This window comes from Onychomys torridus, chromosome 2 (genome assembly GCF_903995425.1).
Source record: "Onychomys torridus chromosome 2, mOncTor1.1, whole genome shotgun sequence".
Taxonomy (NCBI): Eukaryota; Metazoa; Chordata; class Mammalia; order Rodentia; family Cricetidae; genus Onychomys; species Onychomys torridus.
The window spans coordinates 44210044-44228237 of NC_050444.1; the positions used below are offsets into that span (position 1 = coordinate 44210044).

Genomic DNA, 18194 nt, shown 5'->3' on the forward strand with positions numbered 1-18194 from the left:
ACTCAATGTCGAGAGCCCTTACTGCTCCTTTAGAGGGCCTGGGCTCAGATTCCAGCACCCACTTGGAGGCTCAAAACTGCCCATAGCTCCAGCACCCTCTTCTGTCTCCCAAGGGCTCCTGAACACATGTTGTACACACGCATGCAATTAGACACACACACACACATACACTAAATTTTTTAATAACAACAATCCTTCTACCTTGTTTAAGATCCCTCTCTCTATCGCCTCTATCAAAGCCCAGGCTTCTGGTTCTAGTGAGGCCTCCATCCTGCAACCATTACCTATAAAAATTGTGCCTTGGGGTTGGGGATTTAGCTCAGTGGTAGAGCCCAAGGCCCTGGGTTCGATCCTCAGCTCAAAAAAAAAAAAAAAATGTGCCTCTGCTGGGCTCTGTCTCTGTGATCAGGGCCTAGTGTTCTATTTTTAGCTCGCCCCTGAGTTCTTTCTCTAGGGTCACTGTCAGCTTTGCCATCAGCAAGGCTGCCTCAGACCAACATGCCCCACCTAGCACCTACCTGGAATCTAGCCTGATACCTAAAGCATTTCAACATTAAACCGCGTCTCAGGCAGGCTCCAATCACAAAAGTCACTAGGAGAATGGGAAATGGGCAGTTTTCTATCCTGAAGAAATCCTAAGTGAAAATAAGCTATCACACATTTGTCAATCTAGACCCACCCCTGTTGACATATTTCTGTAGTGAACAAGAGCAAATGAGACTATACGGGACTGAAGAAAACATTATAGGGATATGCCAGAACTCAAATGATTCCAGGCCAAAGGTGGTCTCTCATTCAACCCTACTTTCAGCTGTGACGCCTGGGAACCCACTGATCTTTCAGCATGGATACTTCATCACCAGTCCTCAAAACTTACTAAATCCAGGCAAACTGAATTTCTGATCACCTCCTTTATCAGATAGTAATGTTTTATGGTACCTTAGATTTTTATTATTTTTTAATTAACTTACAAAGAAGTTAGTTTCACTGTGACATTTTTCAACATATATGTCAATATACTTTATTCTGATTCATCTCCCCCTAGCACTGTCCTCCACACACCCAACTCTCTGCCGATGGCCCTTTTCCTCCCCACAGAAACCCCTCTCATGCTTTCAGGAGTCCTCAGTTACTCTCTTCCCTCCTCACCCTCTTCCTTAAGATTTGTTCTTTCCTTCCATGGTTGTCTTTCCATTTTTATGACCTACACACATGCATGTGTGTCCAAAAAACATATAAGTTCGAATCTATATTCCACATGTGAGAGAAAACAAGAAGGATTTGTCTTTGTGTTTGACTTATTTCACTTAATGTAATGGTGTCCAGTTATATATATTTTCCTGCAAATGTCATGATTTAACTTATCCTCATGACTGAATAAAATTCTATTATGTATATGCACCACATTTTCCTTATTCATCTGTTGATAAATATGTAGGTTGGCTCCATTTCTTAGTTATTTTGCATAGCATTAATAAACAAAGATATGTAAATACATTCATAAAATGTTGACTTAAGAGTCTTTGGGGTTACATACCTGGAAGTGGTATACCTGGGTAATAGGCTGGCTCTTTTTTTTTTTTTTTTGAGGAACCTTTACACAGACTTCTATAATGATAGCACTAGCTTAGATTCCCCCAGTAGTGTGCAAGGGTTCTCCCACATTTTCACCATCATTTGATGTCATTTTCTTTATAAGAGTTATTCTCACTCCTGTGAGATGGAACTCCAACCATGTTATAGTTCTCTGAAGGTTAAGGACATTCAACACTCTTTCAAATATTTATTGGCCATTTTCACAGGAATTAGCATTTCAGAAACCACCTGTGGTATATTAAGAGTGAGTCTGTGGGTTCAGTGGGAAAAGGACTGAATCTTGGGGGAATGTCTCACTGGTTATAAAACATATGGTTCATTTCCCTCATTTGAGAAATAAATTGCTACAAAGATGAAATGAGATGATAAAGATTGAATGAAATGAATGTTTTAAGGTACTTAATTCTCTCTCTCTCTCTCTCTCTCTCTCTCTCTCTCTCTCTCTCTGGTAAGAAAACGTTGACCAACATAAAAATTATGAAGTCCCAAATCACCAATTCAATTAGTACACAAACTGATTTTCCAAACAGAGGCAACAGTATGTGTACAAATACTGTTATAGTACAAATACCTATAGATCCTAAAGCTAGTACCCCGAGACCAGATTTCAGCATGTTAGCCTTAAATAATTTAGAAAGCCTATCCTATGAGCTCCCGGTGTGTTTTCTTCTCTCTGCATCATTGTGATTGCTAAGACATTTCTTTCTCCTGCTTTCTGAAAATCACAAATAAGCTTATAAAATGTGACAGCTCACATTGACTCACTTCTCATTGGAGTGACTGTTAGCATACCTGAAAGCATTTTAGTGCTCACAGATGTGTTTTTCTGTGGCCCAATGCCCCCAAGTTAATTTGAATCTGACCTGGTCATGTCTCCATTTTCCTTAAGGTAATAATACAGGAATGAACTTCTCGGTGACACATATAGACTCTTATCTTCCTGCTTCTTTTTCAGTGAATTTTTTAAAAAATTAAAAACCCTTTGACCTTCACTGTCTTATGTAAAGCCATCTGCTGTTGAATCTCTTCTCGATGTGTCTCCTGTCACATAAGTCATATCCACCCACAGCTTTCTAGGCTATGTCTGAGCACCTCCCATTTGGATACGATTTGTTATAGAACCTTAGACTTTAAACAATCTACTACTTAAAATAACTTCAGGAACATTATCACACATAGGAAGTGTGCATTTGCATTCATATCTACAATAACAAACTATGAAAAAGTGCACATGAATAGAGAAAGGGTGAAGGCATCATATTTAGTTAGCTTATGTATCTCATTTTAAACGAAATTTAAATTTATTCACGCTACACGAAAACCTTTGTCTTTAGCTCTTTCACTCAAATAATCACATCTCCCTTCGACGGCATGACTTTCACATTTTTTCAATAAACTTGTCTTTTAGGTTTCTATTTACACAAAACGCTTAAGTTTAAATAACGTTGTACTGAAAATGAAATCAATGTCTTTAAAGGAGCGATCCACCCAATCTTGGTCCCTTTTTGTAGGACCCTTGGATGGTTTCCAAATCAAAGGCATTAACAAGTCTGTCGCACGTTTTCCCCTAATTTGAATTAAACCATAGTTGCAGATGACAGAAGCTCTCCTTTCATCTGTTGTAGAAAGGTCGCCGGGCTCCTAGCGAGCAAGCCGGGAGCTCCTTCTGCACCGTCTGTTGAGTCCTCCCTGTGCAGCTCACACCTAGGTGGCCAAGGGTCACATATGACCTCGACCCTGCCGGTGCCTCTGCCTTCTTCCCTTTAAAGAGGCGGCAGATGGCGAGGGCATAGGGCGCTGGTGCTCAGCTCCCCGCCGGCCGCAGCCGGGCAGGGCCCGGAACCGAGACAAGAGCGGGGGCTGCAAGCCCTCGCCTGCTGCGAGTCGCAGGGGTTTTTTCGCGCGCTTTTGCCGGGGATGCTCCTAGGCTGTGCTTTCAAAGGAGGTAAAACTCCCATTCCATTGCCCAACCCGGAAACACCTGTACTGAAAGAGCGAAGCTGAGTCGCTGAAGTTGCGCGTTGAGCACCCGGGGCCCTCTGCCTGAGGCCACAGTAAGTTTCCTGAAGCCCCGCGGCGGCCGCCTAGACGCCAGGGCACTGCTGGTCCGCCACCAATAGCAGCCCTGTCTGCAAGGGCTGAGCCAATGGGAGCTCTAGGAACAATGACAGTGACCGCCCACTCGGCTCCTCTGGACCGGCCAAGGCGTTAAGTATTCTCTTGCTCAGAGCTTAGACTCACTAAACGCACTTTCCCTACCACTGCCAGAACTGCTGCGCTTCTCGGAGTCTTGGCTTTCCTCTGGGCTAAAGTGTGCGCGTGCTCGACTCTTCCCTGCGCTTCTGTTTAAGCTCAACCCTCATAGCCCAGCTAAGCTTCTCAAAAATTAGTAAGTGGAAACGGAAACAGCATTCTCTCCACGCCATCAGCCTTTGGAACTGGTTTCTGGGCTTACAATGGAAGCCAAACAAGAAGTCCGAAGAAGTTTCTCCAAGTTTAGAAAGCTTCTTCTTACTGAAATTGATGTGATTTCACTCGGAGCTAGAAAAACAAAGTCAGTGTCCTGTCAGTGAAGTTTTAAATAAAAAGCAGAGGCTAACTTTCTAGAGTAGAGTACAGTAGAGTTTTCTGTGTACCAGGCATGATTCTAAGCCGCTTACTGGCATCACCTCATAATGTTCAAAACTATGCTATTGCTTTATTTTACCATGTGTTACAAATGAAGAAACAGTAGCAACAGAAGGTCTGTCCCAGAATGCGACACTACTAAGTGCCAGCGGCAAAATCAAAATCCAGACGTATCTGGTGTATTTAAGTTAGCAAAACTTTTCAATATCCAAATTAACTAAAGCTAAACTGTCTGCAGCCTTTCGCTTCGGGAAAGCATTGAATCATTCTCCTCTTCTATTCTTCATTTATATTTCATATCACGGTACAGAATATTCTGTGAAAATCTAGGAAATATTTAGTACCTTTAGCATTGCTCTCAGAATGAGTTATGGTCACCAAGATAAAAAACTATTGAGTAAAAGAGAGTAAGGAGAAAGGGACACATGCCTGGAATTCCAGTACTAGGAAGACTGAGGCCGAAGGATTCCCTGAATTCAAGGCCAGCCTAGGGTACACAGCAAAACCTTGTCTCAAAAAAAAAAAAAAAAAAAAAAAAAAAAAAAAAAAGCTAAGAAAACCTCACTTGGCTGACTGTGTTTTGCTTATTGGACTTGAACAGAGAGATAAATAATGGCATTAATTATCTATGGAGTTAGGATGCATGCATGAATGATTAGTAGATGATTGTCTTAGTCAACCTTCAGAGAATTACAAATAAGCTGCAATTCAGAGCTTTGTAAATGTGTTTAGTTTTTATTTTTAGTGTTACAATCTATTCTAATAGGGGAGAAGTGGGTGGCTGGAGTTTTGTTTTATTAAATCGTTGTCAATTCTCCATGTATTTCATTTAACCAAGCAATTCTTAACTTGTTTGTTCATTGACTATTTTCCCACAAAAGTTAATTAGTACTGATCTAGAAGTGAAGTCCAGGCTACACTTTTATAGCTAACAGAATGTTTTCTGTGTTTCAAATCTGGATTTCTAATTTTCCCTTGGGGACTTACAAGATCTGATTTCAGAAGAAAAAAACAATCTTCTCAACCTTCTATCCAAGGATGTGTCTGCTTTCAAGTGACAATTATTACAAAGGACAAAACTACAAAGAACAAAAACATGATAACTAAGCAGTTGGCAAAAAATTGAATTACGGAACCTAAGTTTAGCAAGCAATGGTTAGGTTCCAATCGTGTCATCAAGACCATCCCTGAACCTCCTTCATGGAGAGGAAAGAAATGTAAGAAGCCTAGGAATCTGGTCCAGGAGGGTTCTTCAACAAATGTATGTTTACCATTACGTCCACAATATGCCTCTCTCTCGCTGCCAATCTCTGTCTCTGTCTCTCTGTGTGTCTGTATCTGTGTGTATATGTGTCTCCATCTCCCCACACTTCTTTATGCTTTCTCTTACACAACAAGACAATCTCTAGCTGCCTAACACTGAAAGTCTGTAATTCCCGGCACAAATCTTCACATCTCCTCATAGAAGGAATCTTTTGTTTTCTTTTCTTTTCTTTTCTTTTCTTTCCTTTTCTTTTCTTTTGTTTTTCAAGAGAGAGTTTCTCTGAGTAGCTTTGGTGCCTGTCCTGGATCTCGCTCTATAGAACAGGCTGGCCTCAAACTCACAGAGATCCACCTGGCTCTGCCTCCTGAGTGCTGGGATTAAAGGTGTGCGCCACCACCTGCTGGCTAGAAGGAATCTTTTTGAAAATCATCATTAACATAAGTCAAATATTCTTAGCTGTGATGTGCAAAAAGGAAGAAAGAAAGAAAGGAAGGGAGGAAGGAAGGAAGGAAGGAAGGAAGTTCCTGACAATCACCTAATGACCAAGTCAGTGTTTCCAATCAGGAGACAGCAGTGGGGGCTTGCAAAGGATTCCTGATTCAGGATTCAAAGGACAAGATTTGGTGAATGTAGCCATCAGAACCCTATCCAGAGAGTCTAGAGACCTACCAAATTCATTAAACTAACCTCTGAGAAAACTGCTGCAGACCTGGGCCCTCCGTGTACCTGCTTTTAACTAAGGGCCTAATTCTCTACTTCTAAAAGGGCAGTGTGGGGGGTGGGGGGATCTTCCTAGAATGCATATCTAACATCACTTTTTAAAAATAGCAAATAAGTCACTGCTAACAATTTTGCTGTTCTAATTATTGTCTGTACAATGTGAGCAAATTACATTTTCTCTTCTGTAAAATGGGGCCCAGACTGACAGCACAAAGCTGTTGGAAGAAGTACAAAGCGGAGGGAGATTTAAGCATCTCCAACAAAACAGGTCCTCCTCTAGTGTTTGTGCAATTAATACCAAAATGCGTGACTCATGAAAGGCTTGGAGCAAATTTCCTCTTATATCTCCAATGTAAAATGTACCATTTCTGTCAAAATGGTAGCCAATAAGAAATACCAATTCTAGTTCCATGATTCTTTGTGACAAGGAAATATATGTAAAGGAATTTTGGGGGGTCTTGTTTGCTTTTCTTTGAAGGTCTTTCAAGTGACCGTAAAAACACTTAGCATGATTAACAGTGATTTTAGAAACCAAAGGGTTTTGCCTGCTCTCTGTACAACCCCGATTAACATTAATTCTGTGAATAATGTAAATCTCCTGTGACTTATCTTGTTGTGAAGTCTCCTCAAAGATTGTTTTCGAATTAAACTACTTCTTTAAAGGGTTCTCGGAAGTCGTCAAGTAGTCGAACTCTCATTTGTATCTTTATTATTCTTCAAGATTGCACAAAATGGAAACAAGAGCGAAAGTACTGTATCCACTGTACACCATTCATTATAAAACAACATACACATTTGGACTCTACCAGATAAGATTTTTTTAAATTTATATAGTGCGTGCTCTTAGATTCATGCGTTATTTTACATTTATCATTATTCTCTCATAAATAATTGCAACTTGACCAATTTGTACATCCACGACCACAGCATACTCAAAGTGGCAAGGAGTGGTCTGTGACAAGAGAAGGATAAAAAACGGAAACAAGTATGTGGGTGTCACATCTACTGTTTTGCCTACGCAGTGAAATGCTAACATAAAATTCACGCGAAACATCTTTTCAAAAGGCACGACTTCCTCCACAGAAAAGAACGTTTTTTAAACGCGTGGCAGTTAAAAATCATCACCTTTGAGGGCACTGAGATGCTTATATTGGTGTGATCCTGAACCTCAAGACCAGAAAGCCTGCCGGGAGAGGGGCTATGCCAGAGTTTAGAGGCCTGAATTGTGGAGACCCACGCCCTGTGGGCTGTTCCCTGGCTGTTGTTCAACCCATCCTGAACCGTTGTTCCACTCCAGAACTGGAGAGGCTCACTGTTCCAAATCCGTCCCCCTCCTCAGAGGAACGACACCAGATCAACCAAGTCTTTCTTGTCACCATCTCCCTCTACTCTGTCCACGCCCCTTCCCCTTCCTCGGAAGCGTTAGGAGTCGCGCTCGCCTCGGCCCCCAGCCTCAGGGTCGCTCTGGTCGTCCGTGAAGCAGACGTCCACATCACTGTCCTCGCTCTTGGGATCCCCAGGCTCCAGGGCATAGCCCGGCTCCGCGCCGGGGCCGTCGCCCGCCTTGGCCAGCAGACTCTGGCCGGGGTGGCGGGACTTGACGTGACGCTCCAGGTCCCGGCGGCGCACCAGCACCTTGCCGCAGAACTCGCAGCGATAGGGCGTGTTGCCCTCCGCGTGCAGTCGGATGTGCTTGTTGAGATTGCTGGGGTCCCCGAAGGGCCGCAAGCACACTTTGCACTTGAGCGGCTTGTAGCCCGTGTGCGTCCGCATGTGGATCTTGAGCCCATACTTGCGCGAGTACAGCTTGCCGCAGTAGAGGCACAAGTGGCCGGTCTTGGGCTTGCCTGCTGCGCCCCCGCCGCCGCTGCCTGCTGCCGCCACTACGGCCGGAGGCAGCGTCCCGGAGTCCAGGCGGCCACGACCCTTTCCGGCAGCCATCTCGGACAGCTGCTGCGTGTGCATGGCGATCTCGCGGTCGATGCTGGCCAGGGAGCCCAGCTCGGCCGGGCCGATCGCCGCCGCCGCTGCCGCCGCCGCCGCCGCTGCCGCGGGCCCGCTCAAATAGGAGATGGACTCCGGGTATTTGAGCAGCCCGCCCAAGTGCAGCTTGAGCGGGTAATAGGCGGCCGGGGGACCGTAGAGCAGGTCTCCGCTGTACACCGTGAAGGCTGGCATGACCGCGGGCAGCGGGCTGCACTCGCCGCTGGAGTAGCCTTTGAGCCCTCCGGCGGCGTCGAGGGGCGGCAGCGCGCACCGCTCCAGGGGGAGCCCCGGTGCTGGGAGAGCAGCGTAGCGCGCGGCGGGCAGCGGCCCAGCGGCGGGCGGGGCGCGCTCCACGTGCTTGAAGGCCGACACCTCCTCCGTGTGGCCAGCGAGCAGGGGGAAGGCGCGCAGGGTCCCTGGACACGCCAAGCCCGGGGGCGGCGGCTCCCCCGCGAGCAGGCACTTGGGGTGGTGGTGGTGGTGGTGAGCGTGGTGGTGGTGATGGTGGTGGCCAACCGGGCTCTCCCCACTGCTGGGGCGCCCGCCGGCCCGGCCCCCACCCAGCAGCCGGCCTAATGCCAGGCCGGGTCCCTTGCCGCCGCCCTCTTCCCGGTAGGGGTCGCCCTGCGCGGCTGCCCGGGTCAGGCCAGCGGGTTTGAAAGCCGAGCGCACGCCGGGGTAGAACGCCAGGCCGCTGCCGGCCGCTGGGGAGCCGCCTACGATGCCCAGGAAGTGACTGTGTGCGCGGGTCGCCCCGCTGGCGTCCAGGGAGCGATCTGGCGGCTCCTTGCCCTTCCTGGGAGTCCCCCACTTGCCCGGGGACGCTGAGGTGGCCGGGGGCGCCAAGGAAACCTCACGCTTGATGCTCTCCCGCGCCCCGCAGGCCTGGGCGAGTTGAGTGGCCTGTGTTTGGGGCCGCAAAGCGCCTGGCTGGACGGGCGCGGTCAAGTCCGGAGCAATGGGCTTCGGAGGGAAGCCAAAGCCTTCTGCCCCTGGGCCAGCGCCTGGCCTGGCCGCGTGCTCCTGATGCAGGAAGGCGCGGCCCCCTCCGCCGCTGAGCACGCAGTGGAAACGCAGGTGTGCCTTGAGACTGTTAGGGTATCTAAACGTCCTCCAGCAGTACCAGCAGATGTAGCGCTCCTCCCCTGGGCAAGAGAGAGTGGGAGAGTAATTCGGTGAGAAGCCAAGGAGCCCAAAGGAAAGCGCCAGCGCACCAGGCAAAGCTCAGATTTTGACCCGCGGTGTTGCAGAAGCGGGAGGGGGGTGGATGTCTTAGGGCTGAGAGATAAAGTTTGTAACCCTATCAAGACCCTCCCAAGGCTTGTAAATGGCCAACCCTTGTCACCTCCATCCTCAAAGGCCTACTCAAACAGCAAAACAGGCGACCTGGGCCTTTCCGATGAAGACTTCCTCCAAGCGCCCCTAGTAAATCTCCTTTGGAAGAGCGGGGCTCAGGAAGGCTGACCGGGAAGAGCAGAGAGCAGCTGTTGCCTTAAATCAAGTGTTGAGACTGTGCTGTGCCTGCGCCCATCTGTTGGCGTTTTCAGAATAGGTGGCGTATGTCAAGGAGTTTGGATAAACTGAACAAAGGCCAATCTAATAGTCGTGAGCGCCTCATTACCAGGCGAGACAATATCCTGTATGTATGGGCCATATGTAATCATTCCTTTTCATATAACAATGTCTTTTGTGTCGGCTCTGTGCCCTTTCTACCCCCTCCCAGACTTAAACACTTGCCTGAGGTTTTCCTGGAGCGTGGCCAAATGAATCCCCACATAAGGATTGTGATTTGCTATTCTTCAAAACTATTTGCATCCTTATTTCGATTGGACTGAAGAAAAAAGTGCGACTTCCTGAGATTCTAGGATGGATGATTATATTCTGAGAAGGATGGTATAGCGTGGTCTTACCAGTTCTACCTGGCGGTTAATAGACTCCTAGATAGACAGGTGCGCGGACGCAAGCTTAGAAAAGCACTTGAGCGAGATATATTTCATTTAATAAATACAGAGAACTGAGAACGGTACTCTGCTTTTAAAAGTGCAGAGTTCTCTACCATGAGTGGTGTGCTTGTGTGTTGTCAATTCTTTCTGTCTCTTACTGTCTTAACTTGCTAGCGTCTTTGAACACAATCCTGAGACAGGTGTGTGAGGTAACTAACTCGTAATCAGGTGCTAGGAACTAGGAACTGATTTCTATGTCCTGCTGTGCATACAAATGCAAATGGTTTTTTAAGTGATTGATTGATAAAAACTAAAGATGACTGTGAGAAATCCCAAAGTACACTGTAGGTCTCTTAAGATTTCTTAGAAAAGTTACATTCTCGGCTCCCACTTTTAAAACATTACTATGGAGCTTGTCATGGTGGCATATACCTTTAATTCCTGCACTTGGAAAGCAGAAGCAGGCAGAACTTTGTGAGTTTGAGGCCACCTTGGCCTACATAGTAAGTTCCAGGCCAGCCAGAGCTGAGCCGGTCTCAAAGGAGAGCAGTTTATTCCAGTAGAGGTCAAAGGAGAGCTGGGAGAAGTGGGGGGGGGGGGTGTTATAATATTCCAGTTGTTTATCAAAGACTTACACAAGAGCATCTCAATATCCTGCTGCCCATGTAAAGCATCTATGTAAAACAACTCTTGGGAAAAGAGGAAGTTGCCCTCTTGGTTTTCTTGGAGTGTCTGTAGTTCAGAGGCCCCTTTGCAGCTCTCCAGAGTTTTCAGTCTGTTCCAGAATGACTTCGGCAATGCAAAGCCAAGAACACTTTGTTCTTCAAACGAAGGGGCAGTAACTCAATCTTTCTATGAAATTGAAACTAACTGAAGTTAGCCAGTATTATAAAAAGAGATGTTATCCCTACTTATTTCTCTCTCTTCCCAAAACTTAAGGCAAGTGTGTGTGTTTGTGTGTGTGTGTGTGTGTGTGTGTGTGTGTGTTATTCTACACATCACTTGTTCAGCTTATCTTCATCAACAGGTTCTGCAGACCCTAAGGTTCAACTCTTGCCAAGAGAGTCAAACACTCTTCATAAATGACTTTGTCCCTCCCCTCAAGTATCTTTAAAGATTTCAGACATGCCCAATCTAGAAATGTCAGGTTCAAAACAGCCTCTAACCTTCCCCAACAGCAAAATGATGGATTTCTTTTTATTATCAGTTGCCATGTGGCATTTATAAAAACCAGTTGGCTGAAATAAAATACACTGGTTAAACAGGTAGTTTTTCTGTTTGGTTATCCCTGTGGGAAAACGTTCTGCGTAGAGTGGCCGGTACAATTTGTTGCAGGGTGACAGGTCTGAGACTTCCCCTATGAGGCAGCTGTACTTATTACTAGAAGAACTTGACAAAAGGTTCTGATAATGTGGTTCAAGGAACAAACTATATTAGGATAATTCTTATGACTATTGGGCATACCAATCTATTTAAAAACAAATAGAATTGATGTACAGAAGACAGTGGTACTTTGAAGTGAAATGATTCATTTCTCTAAATACCCTGTCCAGCTCATAAAGTGTTTCCTAATTATCACACTTTTATCAATATTTACCTGTTTCTAAATGGATGCAGTGGGCTGCAGTTTCCAGAGGCAAATGTGTTAAAATATTTTGGAACACTTTTTTTTTTTTTTTTTTTTTTGGCTAAAAATAAATTTCTTGGGAGAAATTATGAACAAGCTAAAACAAGCTAATTGGGGTGGGGGCTGGGAAGCCTTATGAAGGATGAAAAGGGAGTCTCAAGTCATTAACTGTTTTAGCACCTCCCAGCCTGCTCCCCCAGGAAATGTCCCTCAGTGCTATGTGGAGGGCTTGATATGTGTTCCTCTTTAGTTGATGCCCCTGAATTTGCATGAATTGGCTCTAGGCTTGGAAGGAATCAAATAAATCTGAGAAGAAACTGGGATGCATCCCAGATTCAGTTTAAATAGACTTAGTAGGGGGAAATGAATAAATACTGTTTTAAGGAAAGAGTTTAGTACCTGCCAAGGGACCAGCTATAAGTATCATAATGCTTCTAAAATGCTGTCAAATACATTGCTCTCCTGAAAAACTAACAGAGGAAGAGCACTCTTGCACCTTTTAAAATGTAGTCTAGGTTTAAGCTTGGGTTTCTAGAACTCAAGATGTGATTGTTGTAGCACATTAAGTCTCCCTTATTGGTTCTTCCTTAAGTAAATACTTGTCATTCAGGGGCATGCAATGGGAAAGAAATAAACCGTGAACTTCATAAGGAGTATTCCTCTGTCATTAGGACCCCTTTAGTTACCATTTGCTAATGGTTTTAAGGCATCAGTTCCCTCTCTGCCTGTGTAGGGCATGAGTTCAGTTTGCATAGAGCTGAACAGAAAGGTTCTTCAGGTCCAGGATCACCTCCCACTGCCCAGGAGAAGAGTTGGACTCGACTCTTGCTCACCCTCACTGCTGGGGAGACCTTCTCAGAGGCAGTACCTTTCTCGTCATGAGTTGGTGTCGCAGTTGTAGGGATGTCAAACCACTGAGCCAAGGAGTTAGAATACCATACAGTCAGCTCTTCCCCGGGCTGGACGTCTCGCAATGCTCGATAGAAGATCTAGGATGCAACAATGATGATGATGATGATGATGATGATGATGATGATGATAACAACAACAATGTTCGTTATTATTTCCTGGTGTTTGAGAATAAGGGTTCAAATGCTGACATTGTGACCCTGGAGAAAGCTACTGAATAGCTTTGAATCTCATCCTTCACCCTTTAAATGGCAAAACAAAGGTATCTTCCTTACAGGGTCATTGGCACATTTAAAGCAAGAACTCTTGCCCTTTCAAAGTTATTTGCTTACAAATGCCCGGCTGCTTTAGGGACTGTTTGTACATGGAATTGCAGTTGACAAGGGTAAGGGGCACTGATGGTACCTGTCCTCCTGGTAGGTCTGCAATAGCTTCCAGGGTCTGTTCCTGAGAGTTCCTGGCTGCCCGGATTAAGCCTATCCACTCCAGAGGGGAGCCCCCTGACTCGTCCACCAGCTCCCCTCTCACTATGCGCACCTGCAATACAAGCAGTGGTCATTCCCCTACATGCCACAGCCAGGCTCACAACCCAGAGGCAAGATTCTCCTCCACCCCACCCAACTCAGAAAAATGGTTGTGTTCTCTTTGACCCAACCTCTATGAGCTGCTGGGAGAATAATTCCTTAGGGTCCCAATTTAGAGGATGGAGAAAATAAGGGAGGCTGAGTGGTAGACAGCACCACAACCATCACCACCACCACCACTACACACACACACACACACACACACACACACACACACACACACACACACCTTGGAAACATCAGCTGGAAAAGGCATTCTCTCAGAGCTCCTGGACAGAGCTCCTGGTTGAAAAACACTCCCCATCTCTCCCCCACGTGCAGTTCTGGGATCCTTGACACCCCGATAAAAGTGGTTTCAAGTTCCAGCGGGTCCTGAAGCCTGGTGCAGTCCTCCTACTCTGTTCCTCAGCCTCCCAGCTCTCTAGTACTGCTCGCTGGTCGGTGCAAGTGAACTCCGTGGTGAAATGCTCAGAACAAAGCCAGCCCAGAGAAATTTTGCCTGCAGCTAGCAGGCCATTTAAATGCAATTAAATTGCGTTTAAAGAGAGAGGCGTGGTTAGCTACAAATCCGGGTGTAGACCGTAATGAGAGACAAGAAGCTTTCTAGCACCAAGGGGAAGGAAGATGCAGGTCCTGCTCTTCGGACACGGGTACACGAAAGCTCTAGGCGTCTGCTAAAGCCAAAGTCTTTCCTTTTTAAACAACCTTTTCACTTAATCTCCCCGGCTGCTGCCTGCCAGTCTTTGACTTCGAAGGCACCCTCACCCACACCCTTTGCGGGCAAGAGCCTTTAAATTCCCCCCCCCCTAGTCAAGAATGAAGACGCGGTGTGTGTATGGGGGGGAGGGGGGGTTGGAGAGTTGTCCCTGACGCCTCTCGGCTGGGATCTCAGACTCTGAGAGCTAGCTGCAAGGTTCCCAACTGGGTGTCCCCTAGAGGGTGGGGCTCCACAACTGGCATCAAAATTAATCACCACCTGGCTCATCCTCTCTCCATTTCCTACCCAAACCTACAAGCAAATGGGGGCTTGGTATATTCCAAGAACTAAGAGCCTCACAAGAACTATCTCCTCGGTAAAATGGGATTAACTTGTTTAAAACAAAATTTAAACCTCAAACTAGTAAACAAAACTGGGGGAAAGTCTTTCCCACCCGATGCCTCCAGGGGAAAGGGTACAGTTTGCCGAGAGAAGCAAGGTGCGGAGGTGGGAATTAGGAACCTTCATCACCTTGCTGAGGACACCCCAGAGCGCTGGGGAAATTATCATTTCCCACAGCCCCCGCCCCATACCTATAGACCCTGGCTTACAGAACTAGAGTTTGTTCCCGTTCAGCTCCAGCCCTCCCTTCAGCCCACCCCACGTCCAGCTCAATTATGAGACATTCTAAGGATAATCGGATAATTCTACTCTGCAGAATTAGCAGGTGTCCCTTTTCTCCGCTTTTCCTCTCCATCCCTTTCCTGGATCAGAGCAAGGAACGGAGATCCAGAATGGCCCAGTACCTTTTTCTTGGGCCCTGGTTCCCTGCGATCTGACAGGTACTTGCCCAGCTTGAAGGTGCCAGGCACGGGCCCCAGGCGCAAGCCAGCCGGGATGCAGCAGTCAGCATTCACGCTGGTGGCCGGAGTGCGGGAAGTTCCTTGCATTGTTGCCGCCGCCGTCAGGCAGGCGCTGGGGCTCTCGGGGTTCTCCGCGAGGAGCGAGTGACAGAACCAGGAGCAGCCTCACGCGATGAAGGAGCCGCACCCCGACGTGCGTCTTCTGCCCGCGGAGTGACGCGGGCGGGCATGCACTGCGCCTTTTCAATCTGGGCGGGCGCCTTTTGGCACTGCGAGCGCAAGGGCGCGGAGTTTGGTGAGAGAGTTGTGCTGTGAAGCAGCTGCAGAGTCCCACCCGAGAGGGTCACATGGAGTGGTTCCCTCAGCCCCCTGCATAATCGAGGCCTCTGAATGGCTAGCACACAATGGTCCAGGCGACCTTCCCATTCCTAAAAATCCAATTTGTCAAGGGCGAAGAAAAGGCGCTGGTGAATCAAAGGTCCGGCGGGACCATTAATCCTCAGCATGGGGTATTGTCCCTGAGACAGTTACGATATTTTAAGTGACAAATCCACTGTATAATTTCTCCATAAATTTTACTTCCTTTTATTGTTCGCCGACAAACCAGTTTTGGGAAATAAGTGACTACTTTAAGTCTACTTGGCTGATTCCTTTGAGTCTTGGCCTACTTCAAAGATTCTTAATTCTCTCCCCTTGGCTTTATTGTAAAGGAGATTAAACAAAGAGACGGAGACTGTTTGGAGGACTTGTTAACTTCTATTGATTTCTGGCGTGTGCCATACAGAAATTAGGCAGGTACTTGATGGGAAAACACCAGAAAATACCTACACTTTTAAAATAACGACCATAGTACCATTTTGGGGATTGGGTTCAGGCCAGTCCACCATTTAGAACCAACCGCTTTAGTTGTTCCCTCTACCCCGATTTGCCCCCAAAATATGAACCCACTGGAACAATCTGAGAGAGCGAAGCCAGCTGAGCATCACTGCTCCTGGTCGCACTCAGGGCCCGCACTTTCTCTGAGGGTAGGAAACAGCCACAAAGCCACGAGCTTCATAGGAGATCTGTTCTGTGGATCGAGCTGCAGCCCTGAAGAGAGGGAAGTTCTCTGCAGGGTTGTTAATCACACACACACACACACACACACACACACACACACACACACACAACAAGCAACTCATCAATTTAAACCTTGTTTTGCTTTTAAGCTTAAAACCGGGAGAAAGTACTGACACTAACTTCTCCAGAACCAAAAGGCTAGATTTTTACTTATTTTTAAAGCAAACAACAACGACGAAAATATCGCAATCTCTCAACAGGGAGAGGAGGGGGAGCCATAGTAGGCATTAAGATCAACTCTGCGCACCTTTCCCCACATCCCACTGCCATCACTGGAGCCACCAGAAACCTCCTGCAGAGGCTCCAATGATGTGTCCTCACTCCCACCCCATCCCCACCCCCACCCCATCACAGAAAATAGAACAGAGGTCCCTGAGCAGCGCGCTCGCCCGCTGGATCTTTCCTGTGGCCTTGCCCAAGAAGACTCAGTTATGTCGGCCTGGATCAGGAGTGGCTCTGGCGAACAGGATGTCCGGACACTCGAAGAGGGCCCTTAAAGTTGCTTCCTAAACTGCCCTCTGTTGGAAACTTGTATTCACAGCCTTAGGCAGGACCAGAAAACTAACTCAAGACCCAAGACACCTTCCTTCCATGAATTACTTGGAGCCTCGGTCTCCAGATCTGTAAAGTGGGACCGCCGGGTACAAAGGGTCCCTTGCCTCCCTTTCCACTACACACCCCAGTTTGTTGGGAAAGTGAGTAGCAGTGGCACTAAGGAACCCACAAACTTCGCTGAGTGCAGCAAGGGAAAAAGTCAGGCCAGGTCAAAGGTCTCAAGTCTAAGCAAACCAAGACAAGACACAAAGAAGACTGACTGGTGGAGCTGTGCCTGCTTGGGACACCGGGAAGCCTCTTGGTGGACTTTGAGCAGCCATGCCTATGCGACTGTGCACCCTGCCTGGAACTATTTTCTAAGACGACAAACTCTCAGATTCACACTCAACCTTTCAGTTGCTTCTTTGGGGGTAAAGAAGGCTACCCTCCAGAGATAGAAGAGAGCCTTTGATCTCAGGGCCTGTGAATGGCAAAACCGGGGGGAGGGCAGAAGGAGGGGACCGAGGAAGCCTCTCCGATGGGTCCAGGGCAATAAATTTTAAGCCATGAACATGTCCCTCTAACCTCTGGCCCGGCGACTCCGGATGACACCCAGTTTAACTTACCAGCTCTGAGAGCGAGAAGGGGGCGAGCTCAGGGCCTGGGTTCGGGGCGCCTCCCTAGCCCTTCTTAACCAGTGAAAAAGCGTGAACGACACGCGAACAATTTTATCAATAGGACCATGTAAAGGCCGACTGTGAGGAAAGTTATTTATTAATATAGCCAATTGTGACTGGTTCCCAGCTCCGCGAGAAGAAAGAGACTGCGCCAGAGGCATTCACACCAGCTCGCCGAGTTTTATTCTGTCCTGTGGCTCAGAGTTGCAGTTCCCCAAGTGAAATAAATTGTCCACAAAGGAGAAAAGGAACACATTTTCTTTTATTTTTCCTCCCCTAAAAAGCAAGGGTGAAACCAATCTAATGTGCCCAGTGGAGCAAGATGGGCCGTGAAAGGCTGGGTGTTAAAAGTAAAAGCGGGCTGTGCAGCAAATGGGATGGAAAATTAAATGAAATTAAATAGCTTGAACGGCCGTATTGTCCCTTATTAAAAAGACACATTAATTACATGGTCTCAGCCTTATTCAAAGACAATGTTGAGACTCAATCAAAACATTCCACTCGGCTTTTTTATCGACTTAAAATGGGCGTCCAGAGGCCCTGTTAAAGCGAAATCCCTCCTACACGGAGGTGCAAGGAGAGCGTGGTTCGGGGCGGTCCTGCAGCCTGCCCAGCGCGGCTGGCACCCGGCTCCAACGGTGGTAACAGGTTGCGGAGGGAGGCTCCGTCTCAGAGAGCTGAAGCGGGCGGGAAAGGCCAGCGCCGGGGGCCGGGCCCTGCGCCGCTCTCACCGCGCTGAACCTGGCCTGCAGCCCCCGCCCGGCTCGCACGGCCGGCGTGGCTCCTCCAGGCAGGAAAGAGCAGACCTCGGCCTTCCGGGCCGAGCGCGGGCGTTCCTCTCGGAACAGGCTTTTGGGGGAGATCGGTCTCGGCCGGGCAAAGGCCTCGTTCCCGGGGTCCCCTGGGAGGCTGAGCTGGCTGCCCCGCGTAGGTCCACGAGTCGCCGCGCAGCCCCCACCCGAGATGGGGAGCGCCCGGGAGGCGGCAGGCAGGAGCCGCGGGTTCGGTGGCAATCTTCGGGTCTGCGCTGGCCCTGGAAGCGCCCCC

General features: G+C 47.6%; 1 protein-coding gene across 1 annotated transcript; it reads right to left on the reverse strand.

The window, feature by feature from the left end:
* Positions 1–7630: 7630 nt before the first annotated feature.
* On the reverse strand, positions 7631–15047 carry Prdm13 (PR/SET domain 13). The gene is given in 5 exon segments (XM_036177578.1): positions 7631–9339; positions 12633–12753; positions 13079–13210; positions 14761–14984; positions 14987–15047. Coding segments are annotated over 5 exon segments (2247 nt in total).
* Positions 15048–18194: the final 3147 nt, after the last annotated feature.